At 38.0% G+C, this 25471-nt stretch overlaps 1 protein-coding gene across 1 annotated transcript in view; it reads right to left on the bottom strand.

The window, feature by feature from the left end:
* Positions 1-25471, bottom strand: part of LOC117342596 (filamin-A-like) — a 111317-nt gene that overhangs the window by 39612 nt on the left and 46234 nt on the right. The window contains 15 exon segments of the mRNA XM_033904790.1: positions 3404-3574; positions 3881-4018; positions 4465-4548; positions 4955-5155; positions 5680-5853; positions 6484-6708; positions 8945-9094; positions 12816-12989; positions 13304-13444; positions 13811-13891; positions 16107-16247; positions 19287-19454; positions 19761-19889; positions 20201-20281; positions 22814-22963. Of these exon segments, the coding sequence (XP_033760681.1) occupies positions 3404-3574; positions 3881-4018; positions 4465-4548; positions 4955-5155; positions 5680-5853; positions 6484-6708; positions 8945-9094; positions 12816-12989; positions 13304-13444; positions 13811-13891; positions 16107-16247; positions 19287-19454; positions 19761-19889; positions 20201-20281; positions 22814-22963 (2208 nt within the window).

Here is a 25471-nt window from a genome sequence, read left to right as displayed (position 1 = left end):
CTATACTGGAGTGTTGGTACAGTCTCTATACTGGAGTGTTGGTACATCACAGTCTCTATACTGGAGTGTTGGTACATCACAGTCTCTATACTGGAGTGTTGGTACAGTCTCTATACTGGAGTGTTGGTACATCACGGTCTCTATACTGGAGTGTTGGTACATCACAGTCTCTATACTGGAGTGTTGGTACATCACAGTCTCTATACTGGAGTGTTGGTACATCACGGTCTCTATACTGGAGTGTTGGTACAGTCTCTATACTGGAGTGTTGGTACATCACAGTCTCTATACTGGAGTGTTGGTACATCACAGTCTCTATACTGGAGTGTTGGTACAGTCTCTATACTGGAGTGTTGGTACATCACAGTCTCTATACTGGAGTGTTGGTACATCACAGTCTCTATACTGGAGTGTTGGTACAGTCTCTATACTGGAGTGTTGGTACAGTCTCTATACTGGAGTGTTGGTACAGTCTCTATACTGGAGTGTTGGTACAGTCTCTATACTGGAGTGTTGGTACAGTCTCTATACTGGAGTGTTGGTACAGTCTCTATACTGGAGTGTTGGTACAGTCTCTATACTGGAGTGTTGGTACAGTCTCTATACTGGAGTGTTGGTACATCACAGTCTCTATACTGGAGTGTTGGTACATCACAGTCTCTATACTGGAGTGTTGGTACAGTCTCTATACTGGAGTGTTGGTACATCACAGTCTCTATACTGGAGTGTTGGTACATCACAGTCTCTATACTGGAGTGTTGGTACATCACAGTCTCTATACTGGAGTGTTGGTACAGTCTCTATACTGGAGTGTTGGTACAGTCTCTATACTGGAGTGTTGGTACATCAGTCTCTATACTGGAGTGTTGGTACATCACAGTCTCTATACTGGAGTGTTGGTACATCACAGTCTCTATACTGGAGTGTTGGTACATCACGGTCTCTATACTGGAGTGTTGGTACATCACAGTCTCTATACTGGAGTGTTGGTACAGTCTCTATACTGGAGTGTTGGTACATCACGGTCTCTATACTGGAGTGTTGGTACATCACAGTCTCTATACTGGAGTGTTGGTACATCACGGTCTCTATACTGGAGTGTTGGTACATCACAGTCTCTATACTGGAGTGTTGGTACATCACAGTCTCTATACTGGAGTGTTGGTACAGTCTCTATACTGGAGTGTTGGTACATCACAGTCTCTATACTGGAGTGTTGGTACATCACAGTCTCTATACTGGAGTGTTGGTACAGTCTCTATACTGGAGTGTTGGTACATCACAGTCTCTATACTGGAGTGTTGGTACAGTCTCTATACTGGAGTGTTGGTACATCACAGTCTCTATACTGGAGTGTTGGTACATCACAGTCTCTATACTGGAGTGTTGGTACAGTCTCTATACTGGAGTGTTGGTACAGTCTCTATACTGGAGTGTTGGTACATCACGGTCTCTATACTGGAGTGTTGGTACAGTCTCTATACTGGAGTGTTGGTACAGTCTCTATACTGGAGTGTTGGTACATCACGGTCTCTATACTGGAGTGTTGGTACAGTCTCTATACTGGAGTGTTGGTACAGTCTCTATACTGGAGTGTTGGTACATCACAGTCTCTATACTGGAGTGTTGGTACATCACGGTCTCTATACTGGAGTGTTGGTACAGTCTCTATACTGGAGTGTTGGTACAGTCTCTATACTGGAGTGTTGGTACATCACAGTCTCTATACTGGAGTGTTGGTACATCACAGTCTCTATACTGGAGTGTTGGTACATCACAGTCTCTATACTGGAGTGTTGGTACATCACAGTCTCTATACTGGAGTGTTGGTACAGTCTCTATACTGGAGTGTTGGTACATCACAGTCTCTATACTGGAGTGTTGGTACATCACAGTCTCTATACTGGAGTGTTGGTACATCACAGTCTCTATACTGGAGTGTTGGTACAGTCTCTATACTGGAGTGTTGGTACATCCCAGTCTCTATACTGGAGTGTTGGTACATCACGGTCTCTATACTGGAGTGTTGGTACAGTCTCTATACAGGAGTGTTGGTACAGTCTCTATACTGGAGTGTTGGTACATCACAGTCTCTATACTGGAGTGTTGGTACATCACGGTCTCTATACTGGAGTGTTGGTACATCACAGTCTCTATACTGGAGTGTTGGTACAGTCTCTATACTGGAGTGTTGGTACATCACAGTCTCTATACTGGAGTGTTGGTACAGTCTCTATACTGGAGTGTTGGTACATCACAGTCTCTATACTGGAGTGTTGGTACAGTCTCTATACTGGAGTGTTGGTACAGTCTCTATACTGGAGTGTTGGTACATCACAGTCTCTATACTGGAGTGTTGGTACAGTCTCTATACTGGAGTGTTGGTACAGTCTCTATACTGGAGTGTTGGTACAGTCTCTATACTGGAGTGTTGGTACAGTCTCTATACTGGAGTGTTGGTACAGTCTCTATACTGGAGTGTTGGTACATCACAGTCTCTATACTGGAGTGTTGGTACATCATGGTCTCTATACTGGAGTGTTGGTACATCACAGTCTCTATACTGGAGTGTTGGTACAGTCTCTATACTGGAGTGTTGGTACATCACAGTCTCTATACTGGAGTGTTGGTACATCACAGTCTCTATACTGGAGTGTTGGTACATCACAGTCTCTATACTGGAGTGTTGGTACAGTCTCTATACTGGAGTGTTGGTACATCACAGTCTCTATACTGGAGTGTTGGTACATCACAGTCTCTATACTGGAGTGTTGGTACATCACAGTCTCTATACTGGAGTGTTGGTACAGTCTCTATACTGGAGTGTTGGTACAACTGTTTACTCGAGTCTCAGTATTAAACACATTATTTGTAGCCAAGGATTCCATAGCTAACTTAAGATTACACTACACACAGATTAATTAACACAGTTGACCGATCCTCTTCTCCAGATCCTCCTATTGAGAATATGGCAATCACAGATTCCCTTCTGTTTTTTTGTTGCCACTGTCTGTCAATTTCACATGTCTGTTTGTTTTATTATCTTGAGATATAACAGTAAAATCAGCATTCAACAGTTCAAATCAGGATTTAAAAATCCTACACTTACCTCATACATCAAGTTCCCAGTCATTTTGTGAATGTGAACATTTACAAATGATATTTTTATACTGAATACATGAAAATAACTTAACTAAGGTATATAGGTCAGATTCCAAGTAAACAAAGACTTACCTGGTAACACCAATCCAGCATCGTTGATGAAGACAATGTGTGTTCTATCTTTGTCAGGTATGTTAAGGTAACATACTAAAGGTAATTAATTTAGGATTTACCTGGAAGTGTGTGGTCCAACTTGGTAATTAAGGTAAAAAGGTCAGATTTCAGGTAAACAAAGACTTACCTGGTAACTCAAACCCTGCGTAAGTGATGTAGATATTGTGTGGTCCTCCTTCGTCGGGTACGTAGGTGACTGACTTAAGGTAATCTCCACCCACGCTGCATTTGACATTTCGGCCGGAGGGACTGACAACTCGTATGCTGCTCTCTAATGACCCAGCATCAGCCAAGTCCACTGTAACAGGCAAAATTAAAACAGATTAAGTCTGTGATATGTTCAATGTATACAACACCTGTCCCATGTGACAATATCATACTATTCTAGGTTATAGGGAAATGACTGATCATGAGGTAACTGGCCTTATGTAGGCGTGAAACATCTGAAAACAATTAAGGTTGTTTGATGGGAATTCCTATTGAAATCTTTTAAGCTGGAAATATTTCATTTTGATAAATACAGATACTTGTAACCCTAAAAACTGAATTTTATTTACAAAGTGTTGAATAACTATTCCCTACAAAAGTCAACAACTGTACCTACCATTAAAGCTGGCGTCTTCACCAACTCCTCCCTGCTGGAAGTTGTTGACTCGGATGGAAAGTAGGTCAAACACATCAACAAAGAATGGACTACCGTCAATCTGGCGACCAGCAAACTGCACCTCCACACGATGTCGACCTGAATCAAACAAGAGAAACAATGAAATGTCTTTAAATATCTAAGAAGTTTTAATTGGCAAAGCACAATTAAACATTGTCCTTTATTATACAAAGGATGGTGGCTAATTTTAACTCCACATGGAAATATCGCTACATATATATTTATTTTCTAGGGGAGATAACTAAGAACTTATCTGATGTAATTGGTATCTACTACACATAGAAAAATTACCCAATATCAAACTAAAGGAGGTAACTAGCAACTTATCTGGTGTAGTTTGCGTCCAATTACACACATTTTGTCCAACATTATAGGAAGTAATTCCCCTGGTGTAGTCGGGAGTTCAAACACGTAGAAAAATCATTATATATTATGCAAAGAGAGATAATTAAGAACCTTCGTGTAGTGGACCTTCTAAACACATGGAAGTATTGTCCAATATTATACAAAGGGAGGTAACTCACCTGGTGTAGTTGGGGTCCATTCCACACGGAAGTTGCCTCCAGACTGCGATACAAGGCGAGCCGGTATACCAATGCCGTTTGGCGCTGTAAACGTGTAACAATAATACTTATTACATAGAAATAGTCAAACATGTCCATCGGGAGTTTTAAACAAGAATCAGATTAAGTTATTTTTTCCTATATGAAACATACGCTCCTCCTCAGACAATTTCTGTTAAAATTCATGTATATAGTCACCATTCTTAAGAAACACAAAAATACATTCATATAGTGGTGATCGTTAGTACAAACCTGATTCATATTATCGATACAAAATATCATTCCAGTTTTACTGAAATATTGTAGCATTCAAAACAATGAAGTACAAATACATCTGGGGAAAAATCAAAGATTACAGGGAATACAAATATCTGAAAAACAATAGAAACTGCTGTAAAAACCATGTTGAGGTGTAAAACTTTATTTGGTATGGTACATAGTTTGTAGGGACCTATAATCTGTATTTGAAGATTCTGTGAATCAATGTCGCCTCCATATGTCTCCAGGACGAACCACTGGCGCTGGTCGATCTGAAGGTGGCGTGTGTGGACGTTGATTGACAGGGGTTTAGTTACAGATGAGGTAACTACTGTCTCCTCGATTCTAGTCACCCTCTCCTCCATATCCTCAACCTGGATAGTAAATGGAGAACCTGAAAGGAAAACAATTCTGTAAATTATCAACTTTTCTCCAATTTTATCATGTTTATCTACATCAAAATATAATTGATCCAGGTTGATCATTAAAAAAGTTTGCAACCAATCATATTTGTATTTCTTCAGGATTTCCTATTCAAAAATATACTGGAATAGTTCATCTTCCAACATTTCAGCAGCAGGTTTTTTCATTCAACCATTGATTCAGACAGTTTCAAACAGACTCTCGCTTAGATTCATCCTCTCGTTTAAATTCGTATTATCACCTTGCAGTAAAATCCTTCTAAAATTCATCCTATGACCTTGTGGGTAATTCCCATTTAAATACATCCTATCACCTTAGTGGGTAGTTGTTGAGTTGATTTGATTTTAGTTTCTGCTGTCAATACCACAAAAAACTCAAGACGCAGAGAACATTTCTACATGTTAACTATTCATCTAATTCTTCCCTTTATAACCTTGAAGTTATTTCTTTTTTTCTGGCCTAATGTTTACCTGTATATCAAATACATGTACTTACCTGGAACATGTTGGTCGTTAAAGGTGATCGTGACCAGGTGTTTTTTTCCGACCCTAGGAGTAAAGGTTGTAGTCAGCTGTCCCTCCTTCCTTCTCTCAACAAAACTGGGAATTGTCTCCCCCTCACACTCAACTACGACCTCTAAACGACCTTCACCAGCCTCGTCCACCAAAACTGAAACATTAAAAAAAGAATCAAGAATACCTGTAATGTTATTGACATCAAAATCATCAGAATGACAAACTTCATCGGTCTATGTTTATTTTTTTTTTAAATATTGAAAAATGAACATTTTCTAAAAATAGATGAACTTGAACCCTTAGCGAGCTATTTAATCAGACATGTATTTTGTACTTACATGGCATGGGAAAAAGTTTGACCAAAAGATATTCTACAGATAATAGAATTACATAAACCCTATAAATTCAACGGTTTTCAAGTTATGGCCATTTTAAACATTTTTAGGTATGAAGTCATGGCGGCCATATTGTATTCTTGACCTACTTATTAATAGATGACCACACCTCTTTGACATATGCCAAACAATGTTTGAGAAATGCCAATGACATAACTCTTATCATTTTTGAGCAGTTGTGGGGACAAAATAAAGTGTAGAATGATAAAAATAAACAGAACAAAAACTATGGGTCTTTTTACCAGTTGGTGAAATGCCCTAATTAACACACATATACCTCCCAGTACTACGTCGCGGGTCATTAACATACCTATAGAGTTTTAATCATGGCAGCTGATCAGTTTTCTACAATAACAGGACACAGCAGTTTAATTCAGACATACACTTACATGTTAACTCATACAACTCTCCAACCTCGGCTCTGCCAAGCTGAGTCAGCAACTTGACTTTGTTAGTGTCGAACACCTTGACAACGCTGGGGAATCCTGGGATGAGATTTCCAGCGAAATAAACCTCTACAAGATGGCTCCCAACCTCTGTTGGTTTCCACTCCACACAGTAGGCACCCGGCCTCATCTCCCGGATCTTCGCAGATAATTTGCTCCCACTTGGTGCTGTAAAATGCAAAATCTTCCAATAAAAAAAAAAGAAAGAAAGAAAAAAAAGTAGACTTTTGGAAGGAAGTTTAGATTTGATGACAAGCCAATAAATTTTGTTACTCATGTTGTTGAGATGTCCCGACACATTTCATCTTTGTTTGGGAAATTTAATTACTGCTAATCTCTTTCCTTTATTGTTTCTTGAATTTTCTCCTTTCCTCTTTATACAGTGATATTATTGTATTTCACATATTAACCATTATAACCATTATTATATTGTCATTTTAAATTCTATGATATTTAATCTATGGTCTTATCAAAGCAGAAAAACTTGAGATAATACTGAAATATTTCAACAATATTATGAATCTTAGAAATGTATTAACTTTTCAATCTTTAAGATAAATCAATATGATGACGAAATGAAATCTTTCATCAAACTTACCATACTAGACCAGAGCATGCGGCTAAAATCTACAGCCATTTTCCATACACCAGCATTCTATAACTCCAAGCAGGTACTGCACGCTACTGAGCTATGAAATGGTCCCTAAGCCAAGTGATGTCCATAGCCCCGACCTGTTCTTACGTATTCTCCAAGCGAGGGAGGATCTAGCTAGTCAATACAAGCATTCCTATCCGAGCAATATACATTTGTTGTAAAGCAGGTAAGCTAAATTAATTACCCCATGCTCTCAAACCGACCTGAAAATGTGTACAGTCTTATGATAATTCAAATCACTTCCTAAACCCATGCAACATGCAGTTTGGTCACAAATGGAATTGTCCCTAGACTTGAGATAGGAAAATGTCTAATATAAGCCAGGGGTAAGGTCATTAATAAGGTCATTAGGCAAATGGATGACAGCACTAAACTGGTATAGCGTATTAAAGGATGATGGGAAAATGGTCAATTAAATCCACAATGTCTATACTAAACTTGATGATTGGTTAAATGAGTATAAATATCAAACAATGTCTTCATATCAATCAACAAATATCAAATGCTATAATAGTGACCGCACATAATAATAGTGACCGCACACTATAATAGTGACCACACACAATAATAGTGACCGCACACTACGATGTGGTCACAATATCACATTGGGCGTAGTCAATCTCTAGGATCTCCTAGAATCATATTGACGTCTGTCTACAGGACATTGTCTAACTGAGCTAGACCATTTCAGGAAGAAAAAAAATCTAAAGTCTACAAATTATAAGTCTTGCTATTTTGAAATAGAAGGGCAATTTTAACATAGGGTGATTTTATTTTAAAAGGTGAGGTGAATAAGAATTTTAAATTGGTGGGTAGAAATATAATTTTGACATTGTGACCTTGTTGATTAGGCATTCCTTAGATATGTTTGTGCTGTTCCAGTGACAATACACACATCAAATGAACCAATATCTATGATTCAGCTGTCAAGGAAATTCAGCTAGTTGTCAAGATTGAACTAGACATCTGGAGATACCGAGATGAACTGTATAACAGAATAAGGGTCCATCACACAGACATCAGTCTGTATAGATAAGTATCAGTCCATGTTAGGTCATCAGTGATTCCCAGACACGCTGATGTGATAGTAGATAACACATACAGTTATCAGGTATATCAATATGAGTTACATTTATTATTGATTGAAACAAGAGGAACAGAAAACAAATTTCCTTAAGGAGATGCATGATACAGATAGTCACTAAAAAGTTTAGAGGTCAACATCCAAAGGTCATTGAAATGTCATGGTTACAAAGAAATTTTCATGCAAATTACATAAATGATGGTAAACACTTCAGAATAAAAAACAAGGCACATCAAACACAGTAGTTTTTATTTATAATCAGACTGCATTCCTGAATATATAGTTATTATACCCATGGTCATTGTTTCAGACAGGCTTACCGTCCCTCCATCAGTGACAGGTGTCAATCATTCAGCTGTTCGAGCATTCTTCATTCAACATTACAACACCTGGACCAGTTGGTAAGATAGAGGTCATAATTCACCAAAACATTCCCATGTCCCATGCCAATAAATGATACAACCAATGTAGATGGGCTCGACCATTCCATACATCTCCATCATTTGTTCAATCTTCAACATGCTGTTCAATTATTTTTTTTTTTTTTTTTTTTTTTGCATTCAATACATATTTTTAAAGAACATTTGCAGCATTCTGTAATACATTCTGCATTGAGAAGAACACGAATGTAGAATTCCCAGTCACACTGTCCAGTAAAAGAGTACCTATGATTTCGGTACTGAACTGATCTACCATCTCGGCCGTGCCCTTGAATGTTATGCCCGCCAGAGTACGCATCTGTACAAACTGTTGCCGTTCAAACTCAGCCAGCATTTCCTCCATCTCGTCCACATATTCTACCCAGAATGGACTCCCTGTCAACAAACATACATGAACCTTTAACAACTTTTATAATTCTACGAACATGATTTAGCTCTGTTAGAGATTTAATTATGAGACTATTAAGGAATAAATGTTGTTCTGGTTGCTGGAGAAAAACCTTCAGGGGGAAACCTTGATTTACATTATGTTAGTGGGATCATCACATCCTCTCTGTCTGTGTGTTTATAACCTAACGATGGACATCATCACATCCTCTGTTGTCTGTGTGTTTATAACCTAACGATAGACATCATCACATCCTCTCTGTCTGTGTGTTTATAACCTAACGATGGACATCATCACATCCTCTCTGTCTGTGTGTTTATAACCTAACGATGGACATCATCACATCCTCTGATGTCTGTGTGTTTATAACCTAACGATGGACATCATCACATCCTCTGTTGTCTGTGTTTATAACCTAACGATGGACATCATCACATCCTCTGATGTCTGTGTGTTTATAACCTAACGATGGACATCATCACATCCTCTCTGTCTGTGTGTTTATAACCTAACGATGGACATCATCACATCCTCTGTTGTCTGTGTGTTTATAACCTAGCGATGGACATCATCACATCCTCTCTGTCTGTGTGTTTATAACCTAACGATGGACATCATCACATCCTCTGATGTCTGTGTGTTTATAACCTAATGATGGACATCATCACGTCCTCTGTTGTCTGTGTTTATAACCTAACGATGGACATCATCACATCCTCTGTTGTCTGTGTTTATAACCTAACGATGGACATCATCACATCCTCTGTTGTCTGTGTTTATAACCTAACGATGGACATCATCACATCCTCTGTTGTCAGTGTGTTTATAACCTAACGATGGACATCATCACATCCTCTGATGTCAGTGTGTTTATAACCTAACGATGGACATCATCACATCCTCTCTGTCTGTGTGTTTATAACCTAACGATGGACATAATCACGTCCTCTGTTGTCTGTGTGTTTATAACCTAACGATGGACATCATCACATCCTCTGATGTCTGTGTGTTTATAACCTAACGATGGACATCATCACATCCTCTGATGTCTGTGTGTTTATAACCTAGCGATGGACATCATCACATCCTCTGATGTCTGTGTGTTTATAGCCTAACGATGGACATCATCACATCCTCTGTTGTCTGTGTGTTTATAACCTAACGATGGACATCATCACATCCTCTGATGTCTGTGTGTTTATAACCTAACGATGGACATCATCACATCCTCTGATGTCTGTGTGTTTATAACCTAACGATGGACATCATCACATCCTCTGTTGTCAGTGTGTTTATAACCTAGCGATGGACATCATCACATCCTCTGATGTCTGTGTGTTTATAGCCTAACGATGGACATCATCACATCCTCTGTTGTCTGTGTGTTTATAACATAACGATGGACATCATCACATCCTCTGATGTCTGTGTGTTTCTAACCTAACGATGGACATCATCACATCCTCTGATGTCTGTGTGTTTATAACCTAACGATGGACATCATCACATCCTCTGATGTCTGTGTGTTTATAACCTAACGATGGACATCATCACATCCTCTGTTGTCTGTGTTTATAACCTAACGATGGACATCATCACATCCTCTGTTGTCTGTGTTTATAACCTAACGATGGACATCATCACATCCTCTGTTGTCAGTGTGTTTATAACCTAACGATGGACATCATCACATCCTCTGATGTCAGTGTGTTTATAACCTAACGATGGACATCATCACATCCTCTCTGTCTGTGTGTTTATAACCTAACGATGGACATAATCACGTCCTCTGTTGTCTGTGTGTTTATAACCTAACGATGGACATCATCACATCCTCTGATGTCTGTGTGTTTATAACCTAACGATGGACATCATCACATCCTCTGATGTCTGTGTGTTTATAACCTAGCGATGGACATCATCACATCCTCTGATGTCTGTGTGTTTATAGCCTAACGATGGACATCATCACATCCTCTGTTGTCTGTGTGTTTATAACCTAACGATGGACATCATCACATCCTCTGATGTCTGTGTGTTTATAACCTAACGATGGACATCATCACATCCTCTGATGTCTGTGTGTTTATAACCTAACGATGGACATCATCACATCCTCTGTTGTCAGTGTGTTTATAACCTAGCGATGGACATCATCACATCCTCTGATGTCTGTGTGTTTATAGCCTAACGATGGACATCATCACATCCTCTGTTGTCTGTGTGTTTATAACATAACGATGGACATCATCACATCCTCTGATGTCTGTGTGTTTCTAACCTAACGATGGACATCATCACATCCTCTGATGTCTGTGTGTTTATAACCTAACGATGGACATCATCACATCCTCTGATGTCTGTGTGTTTATAACCTAACGATGGACATCATCACATCCTCTCTGTCTGTGTGTTTATAACCTAACGATGGACATCATCACATCCTCTGATGTCTGTGTGTTTATAACCTAACGATGGACATCATCACATCCTCTGTTGTCTGTGTGTTTATAACCTAACGATGGACATCATCACATCCTCTCTGTCTGTGTGTTTATAACCTAACGATGGACATCATCACATCCTCTCTGTCTGTGTGTTTATAACCTAACGATGGACATCATCACATCCTCTGATGTCTGTGTGTTTATAACCTAATGATGGACATCATCACATCCTCTCTGTCTGTGTGTTTATAACCTAACGATGGACATCATCACATCCTCTCTGTCTGTGTATTTATAACCTAACGATGGACATCATCACATCCTCTGTTGTCTGTGTGTTTATAACCTAACGATGGACATCATCACATCCTCTCTGTCTGTGTGTTTATAACCTAACGATGGACATCATCACATCCTCTGTTGTCTGTGTGTTTATAATCTAATGATGGACATCATCACATCCTCTGTTGTCTGTGTGTTTATAACCTAACGATGGACATCATCACATCCTCTGTTGTCTGTGTGTTTATAACCTAACGATGGACATCATCACATCCTCTGATGTCTGTGTGTTTATAACCTAACGATGGACATCATCACATCCTCTGATGTCTGTGTGATTATAACCTAACGATGGACATCATCACATCCTCTCTGTCTGTGTGTTTATAACCTAACGATGGACATCATCACATCCTCTGATGTCTGTGTGTTTATAACCTAACGATGGACATCATCACATCCTCTGATGTCAGTGTGTTTATAACCTTCTAGCGAGAAGTGTTTAAAAGTTATTTACACTATTCTTTCTTCTATTTCTACCACTTTAGTTTTCTATTTTCATAATATTTTCAATCTCCAAAGTAAATCCATAATTAAGGCCCCAGCCATGGTATCATTTACTAGAGCTAAATACAATTGGAATAATTACTTATCTTTCTGTTGATTTTTAAATGCTAATTGATTTTGAATATAGTCCTTAATTTTGTATCTGATAAAGGATTAATGTTTCCCCTCTGATTGAGTTACATCCATCAGTTAACATCAGTAACTTATCTACACAGAGCACCATGCCAGCTAAGATTATCATTAAACACTTGAGTTACATCCATCAGTTAACATTAGTAACTTATCTACACAGAGCACCATGCCAGCTAAGATTATCATTAAACACTTGAGTTACATCCATCAGTTAACATCAGTAACTTATCTATACAGAGCACCATGCCAGCTAAGATTATCATTAAACATTTGACTGTACCTTTGACAAGTTCATCGTTCAGTGTCATGTGGACCCTATGACGATAAGGCTCTGTCCCTGTGAAGTCCACCTCGTAGAAACCATTGTCAAGGGAGGTAAGTTTGTGAGGTATGGTCTTCCCCTCACATAGAATTACGACCTCCAGGATACCGTCCCCAGCTGCAGTAGCATCAACTGTAAGGTCAAAGGTCAAACACCCATATATGTGGACTTTATAATCTTAAGAAAGATTTTCAAAATAAAAGTATATAGAGCTCATAAGGTTGGCCCTCTTTTCCAACACATGAAACATTATGTTTGATTTTGGTAATGACCTCTTTAAATTAGTAAAACGATCAGCACTTGAATGTCCTCCATAGCTAAGACACATAGTTCTGTGGATCCACTTTATATCATACCCTGATAATATCATATTTCTGATAATGTAATGTTGTTTAATATCACAAACGTGTTAATTAGTAAAGGTAAACTATACTCAAGCCACTAACCTTGAAATGAGCAGGGATTTCCTGTGTAGCATTTCTTTGGGATATCAATGGCCTTGACATTCCTCGGGTCAAAGACCTTGACCATGTAGGGACTGTCACCTAAATGATGATAGCCTACCTTGATATCAATGGTGTGCTCTCCTAAAACAAAGATTTCAGTTCTTATTGTTTGGGATAATATCACACTATACGTTAACAACTTCATCTTAAGAGATTTAATAATGACATTAGTTTGGAAAAGTTGTCTGCACAATAAAAACCTGTTTATAGTGACAAGTAACCATGGCAACCAAATTTAACCGAATTTAAGCAGCTGCATTTTTTGCACATCTACACATGGTCCTCTCTTTTTGTGTGAAGTGTCATTGGAATCGTCCACCGGTTTAGGAGGAGTTCTCCGGACAAGATGTGTCTACAGACAGACTCAGGGACAGACAGACAGACAGAAAACCTGATTCCAGTATACCCCCCTAACTTCGTTGCGAGGGTATAACAATAGTGGTTTACCTGTAACTTTAGGTGTGTATGTGACAATTTTCTCCTCGCCATCTGACATGACTTTGACAGGAACTTTCACACCTGATACAGCTGGAATGAAAATGTCTCCTAATCAAGTACTTCTATAAGTAAACAACAGGAATACAATATTTCATAACTATAAATCTTATAATGTTCTCTTATAAGTTCCATTGATATCATTGTCTTTTCAATATCCCAATTATTTCAAAAGCAGAATGAATTATTGTTATTGTTTAACATCAGCTGAAGTTAATAATCTTACCTTGAAGTGAATTGTCTGTCACCATTCTGTCTTCATGCCAAACATATCCGTATGCCACATAATCATATGTTGTACGAGCATTCAACTATCAGTCAAAATTCTGTCTTCATGCTAAACATTTCCGTATGCCACATAATCATGTTTTGTACGAGCATTTAACTATCACAGTCAAAATTCTGTCTTCATGCTAAACATTTTTGTACGTTATATAATTGTACATTTCCGTATGCTATATAATTGTACATTTTCGTATGATCATTCGTCTACCATTAAATCAACTTTTTGTCTTCATGCCAATTATTTCCATACATCCATTCCATTCCATTTCATACATCTATAATGAATGATTTATCATACATTGTACATCATACACTGTACATAATACATTGTAGATCATACATTGTACATCATACATTGTAGATCATACATTGTACATCATACAGTGTAGATCATACATTGTACATCATACATTGTACATCATACATTGTTTATCAAGCATGGCATATAATGCATTTAGTTTATCCCAAGTTTTGACAAAAAACATCCTTTGTTTTTAATCATACTTTTTTCAAGGGAGATAATACTGGGATCAGGGAAAACAAAATTCATCTCATAAATCGTTTTAATTTGAGGAGAAATTGTCAGAATAAAATCTGGAAATAAGCATGCAGGGAAAATTAATCATCCAAACATGAAATGGTTCCTATATCATGCTTTGATAGTTAGTTTTTGTATCACATGCAAACACGATACTGCCTTCCCTGGAATGACTTACAAATGTCAGTGTTAGTCTGAAGTATAATGACCACGATTTGTAGCCTTCCCCGGGGTGACTTACAAATGTCAGTGTTAGTCTGAAGTACAATGACCACGGTTTGTAGCCTTCCCCGGGGGTGACTTACAAATGTCAGTGTTAGTCTGAAGTACAATGACCACGATTTGTAGCCTTCCCCGGGGTGACTTACAAATGTCAGTGTTAGTCTGAAGTATAATGACCACGATTTGTAGCCTTCCCCGGGGTGACTTACAAATGTCAGTGTTAGTCTGAAGTACAATGACCACGATTTGTAGCCTTCCCCGGGGGTGACTTACAAATGTCAGTGTTAGTCTGAAGTATAATGACCACGATTTGTAGCCTTCCCCGTGGTGACTTACAAATGTCAGTGTTAGTCTGAAGTACAATGACCACGATTTGTAGCCTTCCCCGGGGTGACTTACAAATGTCAGTGTTAGTCTGAAGTACAATGACCACGGTTTGTAGAATGTAACATGCATTTTATTGGTTAGATGTGACAACACAACAGCTAATACAGATACAAATATAATGGTGATGTGCCAACGCCCCCAAACATTCTCCCAACTCTCCACAGAGTCTGTATCAAACCTAGTGACTGGTGACATGTAGTATATCATACCTATATCAATCTACATATTTCTACAGTAATGCTTATTCAGCACTTCTTGTTCAAACCATTGCTCTAAATTGTGTTAAATAAGTTTTTGTATATCATTTCACAAATGCATCAATATTTAATATGTTCACCTGCTAAGATTTTACGACACTTGAATGTATCAAAATATGTATATATTGTATATCCAGCAGTTTTGGCCGAAAGATGCTTTGATGTGAAAGACTGCATACCTTTTATCTTTTCTTTAACACTTATATAATTTCACAAAACTATTTTATACATGTGGTTCAGACATTTAATTTGGGTTTCATGATCACTAAACTGTCCATACGTTCAGCTAATCAACAACTGCTTTTTATGAATTTTTGTGTAATGATGATATGATATTCTCACTACATAGTTACTGGAATTCCTATAACTGATATACAAATAAACAAATGCTGCCCAATATGTTCCATTTGGAGAGTTTATAAATTCTGTTCTTTTTTTTGTTTTTTTTTTATTGAAATCCCAATTATAGTCCCTATGTGTCTGAATGTAAAATAAAATAACAATGAACTATATTTAGTGTCAGTGTTAATCAAACAAGTGAGTTGGTCGTGAGACTTACAGCTAACTTCGACTTCCGGTTCCACCTCATCGGACTCACACTGGATGTTGAAGGAAGTGGACCTGTTAGCGGGAATGACGTTGTCCATTCCGGTCAGCGTCACGCCGGCACCGTCATATGCCAGGCAGGAGAATGGAGAACCTGTCGTACAATAGACAGCATCAATTAGATAGACTATGGAGAATGGAGACCCTGTCGTACAATAGACAGCATCAATCAAATAGACTATGGAGAATGGAGAACCTGTCGTACAATAGACAGCATCAATTAGATAGACTATCAGGATAAATTATAAGATACTATCAAGTAATATTTCTGGGGTGATGGGTTTACCAAGTTTTCGAAAGGCAGCCATGCATATTTGACCAACTTTCGAAAGGCAGCCATGCATATTTGACCAACTTTCGAAAGGCAGCCATGCATATTTGACCAACTTTCGAAAGGCAGCCATGCATATCTAACAATGACAAAAATGATTGATATGATTTGAAAATCATAACTTCTTCCATAATTTGTTTCAAAATTATCAAAGCCTGGCTAGGACATGCCATTTTTTTTCCTTGACAAAATCATTCCTGTATTTGCAGGAACAGATACTGACATTGTTAACATTGTACAGACATAAACTCTACAGCTGTTATCACCAGGCCTAGCTACATTGATACTTCCTGTTGTATACGAAGGGTCCATCACTAGACAATACAGTGTTAACAGTGGATAAGTTCTTCTTTTTAGTTTTTTTTTTCAAAACTCAACTAAAGTAATATTTATGATCAAAACAGAATGTGACCATAGAGAAGAAGGAAGAAACCACCTCAGATAATGAGTTATTACTGATCAGGACTCTGTGGCAATTCACATTTTGTTCCCATCAGAGCATGAATACATATTTTTATTATGCTGAAGGTATCTGTCTGTACCTTTCAACAGGGAAATTCGCTGAAGGTCACCGAGATAGAGTCTAGGACAAGATTTAGTGTGGAAGGGAGAACAGAGGGGAGGACCTACACAGGATCACCGAGATAGAGTCTAGGACAAGATTTAGTGTGGAAGGGAGAACAGAGGGGAGGACCTACACAGGATCACCGAGATAGAGTCTAGGACAAGATTTAGTGTGGAAGGGAGAACAGAGGGGAGGACCTACACAGGATCACCGAGATAGAGGCTAGGACAAGATTTAGTGTGGAAGGGAGAACAGAGGGGAGGACCTACACAGGATCACCGAGATAGAGTCTAGGACAAGATTTAGTGTGGAAGGGAGAACAGAGGGGAGGACCTACACAGGATCACCGAGATAGAGTCTAGGACAAGATTTAGTGTGGAAGGGAGAACAGAGGGGAGGACCTACACAGGATCACCGAGATAGAGTCTAGGACAAGATTTAGTGTGGAAGGGAGGACAGAGGGGAGTACCTACACAGGATCACCGAGATAGAGTCTAGGACAAGATTTAGTGTGGAAGGGAGAACAGAGGGGAGGACTTACACAGGATCACCGAGATAGAGTCTCGGACAAGATTTAGTGTGGAAGGGAGAACAAAGGGGAGGACCTACACAGGATCACCGAGATAGAGTCTAGGACAAGATTTAGTGTGGAAGGGAGAACAGAGGGGAGGACCTACACAGGATCACCGAGATAGAGTCTAGGACAAGATTTAGTGTGGAAGGGAGAACAGACAACTATTGTCCCCCAGTTTCCATTGTGGTATTTATAGAATGGATGTACCTGATTTACCTGATGTTCCCCCTAAATCACCCAAACATACCTTGTTATCCTGATGTTCCCTAAATCACCCAAACCTACCTGGTTTACCTGATGTTCCCCTAAATCACCCAAACATACCTTGTTATCCTGATGTTCCCTAAATCACCCAAACCTACCTGGTTTACCTGATGTTCCCCCTAAATCACCCAAACCTACCTGGTTTACCTGATGTTCCCCCTAAATCACCCAAACCTACCTGGTTTACCTGATGTTCCCCCTAAATCACCCAAACATACCTGGTTTACCTGATGTTCCCCCTAAATCACCCAAACATACCTTGTTATCCTGATGTTCCCTAAATCACCCAAACCTACCTGGTTTACCTGATGTTCCCCCTAAATCACCCAAACATACCTTGTTATCCTGATGTTCCCTAAATCACCCAAACATACCTGGTTTACCTGATGTTCCCCCTAAATCACCCAAACCTACCTGGTTTACCTGATGTTCCCCTAAATCACCCAAACATACCTGGTTTACCTGATGTTCCCCTAAATCACCCAAACCTACCTGGTTTACCTGATGTTCCCCCTAAATCACCCAAACATACCTTGTTATCCTGATGTTCCCTAAATCACCCAAACATACCTTGTTATCCTGATGTTCCCCCTAAATCACCCAAACATACCTTGTTATCCTGATGTTCCCTAAATCACCCAAACCTACCTGGTTTACCTGATGTTCCCCCTAAATCACCCAAACATACCTGGTTTACCTGATGTTCCCCTAAATCACCCAAACATACCTGGTTTACCTGATGTTCCCCCTAAATCACCCAAACCTACCTGGTTTACCTGATGTTCCCCCTAAATCACCCAAACATACCTGGTTTACCTGATGTTCCCCCTAAATCACCCAAACCTACCTGGTTTACCTGATGTTCCCCCTAAATCACCCAAACCTACCTGGTTTACCTGATGTTCCCCCTAAATCACCCAAACATACCTGGTTTACCTGATGTTCCCCTAAATCACCCAAACCTACCTGGTTTACCTGATGTTCCCCCTAAATCACCCAAACATACCTTGTTATCCTGATGTTCCCTAAATCACCCAAACCTACCTGGTTTACCTGATGTTCCCCCTAAATCACCCAAACCTACCTGGTTTACCTGATGTTCCCCCTAAATCACCCAAACATACCTGGTTTACCTGATGTTCCCCTAAATCACCCAAACATACCTTGTTATCCTGATGTTCCCTAAATCACCCAAACCTACCTGGTTTACCTGATGTTCCCCCTAAATCACCCAAACCTACCTGGTTTACCTGATGTTCCCCCTAAATCACCCAAACATACCTGGTTTACCTGATGTTCCCCCTAAATCACCCAAACATACCTTGTTATCCTGATGTTCCCTAAATCACCCAAACATACCTTGTTATCCTGATGTTCCCCCTAAATCACCAAAACCTACCTGGCAATGATTCACTGTTGAAGTTGATATCAACATACTGCTTGCCGGCACTGGTGGGGGTGAATGTGATACGGTATACACTGGGGCGTTCCAGCTCCACCGTGTTGGGAAGGTTACCGTTATTCACCATAATCTCAAGCTGTCCCTCCCCAGCTTGTGACACATCAACTGTAACCACAGACAAAACACTTAGTCAACATTCATTCGGCAATTAGCATAATATGTTTGATAAGAAATTAACACGATATCAAATAATTACGAAATATAAAGACAGTCATTAACTTAAAAATATTTCTAAATTTCCGGTATATTTTTTTTTCTGGCACAAATCATAAATTCTCATGAACATGTTACACACCCGATCTGTCCAATTATGCATTGCTTTCTTTGAAATGAAATAAACCATATAAATTATTCATATAAAATAGTTAAGAATTAAAAACCACAAAATGAAGGTAGCATACTTGTAAAATCAAAGGATGATCCAACCAATCCATTTCTGAGAGGTGTAATGATGATAGCAGACGTAGTCGTATGCCTTGGCAGTAAAAGGACTGCCGTCCACATCATTTCCCATGTACTTCAAGTCAATTCGGTGGTCACCTGACAACAAACGACATCTTTTAAAAGATCTAAAAAAGCGGTTTTGTTTGATTTTTGTCTATTTGTCAATGTTCAGAAATGGATTACAAATAATCAAACGTTGAGGCCTGGCATTGGGCGTTAAACCTTTATTAATTTGGCAGGACCGAGTGAAATCGTATAATCAACAGTATAGGAACTGTGTTTTTTAAATTTATTTTCTATTTCTGAATGATATTTTCAGAAGTAATAAAAGCTTGACATCGCAGGTGACAAACATTTGGGAGTACTGACTGAAATAAATTGGCAACACACATCCTACATGTACTTACCGACCTGTTCTGGAACATACTCTATAGTCTGTTGACCGTTACCCTGTACAAGGTTGAACGGCACCGTCCCACCACTGGGAGCTAGAATGGAAATTTTACAATGGTATATAGATTATTGGACAACATTCTGACATACATTATATGATATAGGGTATGTTAGTCAATAAATTATAACTGAAGAATTTACAGAAAAGAAAATGATAAAAACAAGCATATGTATATAGACCTCTCTTACATGTTCACACCCTCACAAACATCATTCACATGCCTTTAACACAGGTATATCACACCTATCGTATTATTAACATAAACATGGTGATCTAATATAATATCAATTCTGGGGTGGCTTTATCGTGTGACTTGTTTGGGATATTTTCAATGACATATTCTCCAACATCTGATAACCTTAAACATGTTTATCAAATTCAGTTATTAGTTGATGCTTTTATTGCTGTCACTGATTCTAAATAAGCAGCAAATGGAGAGGTCGCATGTTTAAGTTATGTCACTAAAGCTGTAATATTTCCACACTGTACATGGGAGTTTTTAACTACATGTATACACTAGTTTGTTTTACTGCTAAGGGGTGACTACAGACTAGACAGGCCTCATTAGCCCTTTATCTACTGGGGAAACTGCAGGAATTGTTACTATGCCCTCTTTGAAATTTTATGGGACAAATTGGTACATACTAAACGCAACAGCTAGATGGCCTCTGACTTGTTACTATCATAAGCTAGACTGACGTTAGATGGCCTCGGACTTGTTACTATCATAAGCAAGACTGACGTTGGACTAAGTTTTAATATCTTGTACAATTTAAATAAGAAACGGAAACATACAAAAGCAATGAAGGTCACAGTAGGGTTGAAGGTCACAGTAAGGTTGAAGGTCAACAGAAAACACAGTAAAACTACAATGTGTTTGGTACATCAAGTTTTATTAGAGTATACATAAAAACAGAACATAAAGGAAACGTGCTCAAACTACAAGATACATGCAGACAATACTAAATAACCTGGAAAATAATCAGAAAATAATGATAATGTTAAAATCATCTCAGACCTGTAATAAAATCTACGAGTGAGATCAGCATAACATCAAAACAACAAATACATATACATGTACTTGGTATAAAACTTAACATGTGTCAATTTCTTTTAATAGCTATAAAACTCAATTTTTAATTTTGCATTCAATTTGCAAAGATATATATAATGTTGAATTTGATTCCCAGATTGTTTTTACATAATAAATTTATTTTCAGACAACAGATTTTGTTGGAAGATACTTGATTTTACATAAAAAAATATATCTTTATCCAACTATCTTACACAGCTACTGTAACTTTTTTCATTACAAATATAATTATCCTGCAATAAAAATGATTTTCATAAGGAAATATAAATAAAGATATCACATTATCTACAGACTACTCGTAATAAACATTAATGGTAGTTTGGTGAACTGGTCAGTAACAATCCAGCCCCTCCCTCCCAGAGCACTAAGGTCTATTGTTAGTAAGACTACACGGACAGACCAGGGGTTATCTCTGGTATAAAGCAAAGACTACACGGACAGACCAGGGGTTATCTCTGGTATAAAGCAACTAAAGAGTGAAAGCATGACATTGTTTACAGCAAACTAAAGTAAAACAACAAAAACATCTGAGTTTGATACAGAAATAAGACGTCTGTCCTGATGTCAGAGGACCTGGACAACATTAGTAGAACAAGCTGCCTATATAATTATAGAAACTACTCTAACACTTAAAAGATGGATCCATTTTGAGATCTGCCTCTCAGTACCACAAAATATCTCCAACATATTGAGTACAATTTCAGAATTCCTGGTTTTCAAAGATTTAAAAGATAGTTAATAGAAAATTCAGCTGAAAAACATTCTGCATATAAATGAACATCCTTACACATCTAATCCACTCAAAGATACATCTATAGATCCAAACCGAACTACGTTAAAATCTCTCTATCTGTACAGAAGTGGGATCATATAAACGAAGGATATTAGGAGCACCAGAACATTAGCTAGCTGGCTAGGTGAGCTCAAGACCAGATCAGAAATTGATGTATTCAACAAACTTCATCATAACATGCATAAGACCGACTCTATACTTCGATGAACTTGTGACCTTGAACAAAAATGTCATTGAAGATTTTATCTTAAAGTTGATAAAACCCTCACCCTGCAGGCAGGTTACATGGCAAATGACCCTAGATTTTGTTGGCTTGAGAAAATATTGTTTGAAAATGTTCAATATTTACTCAAAAGTGGGTCAAATTAATTTATTTAAACATGTTTGATAGCCATTTGCCACATTGAGCTGCAAACAAAAAGCCATAAACCTTGGGCCTAAATATGGTTCTGAAGAATAATTTTAGAACAGTTGAATGTGGAGCTTGGGTAATTATCAAAAACATTAATTTATAATGATAATGTTAGACGTTTTACCTGTGATCTTTATAATGATAATGTTAGACGTTTTACCTGTGATCTTTATAATGATAATGTTAGACGTTTTACCTGTGATCTTTATAATGATAATGTTAGACGTTTTACCTGTGATCTTTATAATGATAATGTTAGACGTTTTACCTGTGATCTTTATATCAAACGTTTCCATCAAATCTCCGTCAAACTCCAGCTCAAATTTGGCAGTATGATCACACAGCACATAATAGTCAGCCTCACTTCTGATCTTCAATGCTTTCTTCATGTCCAGGATTGGGATCTTCCAGGGACTGCCTGTTTTATAAAATATATAATTCTGACTCATCATACTGATAGGTTCACCACTTCTGGTTCTGAGAGACTCCTACTGAAGATACAAATGTCTCGTTTAACACTACTGGTCCTGAGAAAGACTCCTACTGAAGATAGATATGTCTAGTTTAACACTACTGGTCCTGAGAGACTCCTACTGAAGATAGAAATGTCTAGTTTAACACTACTGGTCCTGAGAGACTCCTACTGAAGATAGAAATGTCTAGTTTAACACTACTGGTCCTGAGAGACTCCTACTGAAGATAGAAATGTCTAGTTTTACACTTCTCGTCCTGAGAGACTCCTACTGAAGATAGAAATGTCTAGTTTAACACTACTGGTCCTGAGAGACTCCTACTGAAGATAGAAATGTCTAGTTTTACACTTCTCGTCCTGAGAGACTCCTACTGAAGATAGAAATGTCTAGTTTAACACTACTGGTCCTGAGAGACTCCTACTGAAGATAGAAATGTCTAGTTTAACACTTCTGGTCCTGAGAGACTCCTACTGAAGATAGATATGTCTAGTTTTACACTTCTGGTCCTGAGAGACTCCTACTGGAGATAGAAATGTCTAGTTTAACACTACTGGTCCTGAGAGACTCCTACTGAAGATAGAAATGTCTAGTTTAACACTTCTGGTCCTGAGAGACTCCTACTGAAGATAGAAATGTCTAGTTTAACACTACTGGTCCTGAGAGACTCCTACTGAAGATAGAAATGTCTAGTTTAACACTACTGGTCCTGAGAGACTCCTACTGAAGATAGAAATGTCTAGTTTAACACTACTGGTCCTGAGAGACTCCTACTGAAGATACAAATGTCTAGTTTAACACTTCTGGTCCTGAGAAACTCCTAATGAAGATAGAAATGTCTAGTTTAACACTACTGGTCCTGAGAGACTCCTACTGAAGATAGAAACGTCTCGTTTAACACTTCTCGTCCTGAGAAACCCACTTGAGGATACTGAGATGTCTGGCAATTATCCCTACAATATATTCATTCATTAAACAATTACTCTTGTCCTTTCAGGAAGTAGATCAACGGATCTGTTTGTAGTATAAATATAATATGAATAGTTCTTACAATTACCTATCTATCCAGTGTCTTCAAATAACTTCCCTAAGGAAGAAGGTTAACAGTTTTTATTGGCATAAAGTGACACGCACACAAAATATGTGGGTTATGTTCTTGACTACATCATCAAACAGCTTGGAAGGTCACACGGGCTCAAAACCAAACATGACTAATATTATTGGTAAAACAGTAACAAAGGGTGGAGGTTTCACAACTATTGGCCATATATGGTAGTGTAGACCACCAATGACAGTAAAATCTATATTGTAGTGTAGACCACCAATGACAGTAAAATCTATATTGTAGTGTAGACCACCAATGACAGTAAAATCTATATTGTAGTGTAGACCACCAATGACAGTAAAATCTATATTGTAGTGTAGACCACCAGTAAAATCTATATTGTAGTGTAGACCACCAATGACAGTAAAATCTATATTGTAGTGTAGACCACCAATGACAGTAAAATCTATATTGTAGTGTAGACCACCAATGACAGTAAAATCTATATTGTAGTGTAGACCACCAGTAAAATCTAGACAGTAAAATCTATATTGTAGTGTAGACCACCAATGACAGTAAAATCTATATTGTAGTGTAGACCACCAATGACAGTAAAATCTATATTGTAGTGTAGACCACCAATGACAGTAAAATCTATATTGTAGTGTAGACCATCAATGACAGTAAAATCTATATTGTAGTGTAGACCACCAATGACAGTAAAATCTATATTGTAGTGTAGACCACCAATGACAGTAAAATCTATATTGTAGTGTAGACCACCAATGACAGTAAAATCTATATTGTAGTGTAGACCACCAATGACAGTAAAATCTATATTGTAGTGTAGACCACCATGCAGTAAAATCTATATTGTAGTGTAGACCACCAATGACAGTAAAATCTATATTGTAGTGTAGACCACCAATGACAGTAAAATCTATATTGTAGTGTAGACCACCAATGACAGTAAAATCTATATTGTAGTGTAGACCACCAATGACAGTAAAATCTATATTGTAGTGTAGACCACCAATGACAGTAAAATCTATATTGTAGTGTAGACCACCAATGACAGTAAAATCTATATTGTAGTGTAGACCACCAGTAAAATCTATATTGTAGTGTAGACCACCAATGACAGTAAAATCTATATTGTAGTGTAGACCATCAATGACAGTAAAATCTATATTGTAGTGTAGACCACCAATGACAGTAAAATCTATATTGTAGTGTAGACCACCAATGACAGTAAAATCTATATTGTAGTGTAGACCACCAATGACAGTAAAATCTATATTGTAGTGTAGACCACCAATGACAGTAAAATCTATATTGTAGTGTAGACCACCAATGACAGTAAAATCTATATTGTAGTGTAGACCACCAATGACAGTAAAATCTATATTGT

This window comes from Pecten maximus, chromosome 14 (genome assembly GCF_902652985.1).
Source record: "Pecten maximus chromosome 14, xPecMax1.1, whole genome shotgun sequence".
NCBI classification, from domain to species: domain Eukaryota; kingdom Metazoa; phylum Mollusca; class Bivalvia; order Pectinida; family Pectinidae; genus Pecten; species Pecten maximus.
Note: the sequence above shows the minus strand (reverse complement) of the source record. Positions and strands in the feature narration are given on the sequence as shown.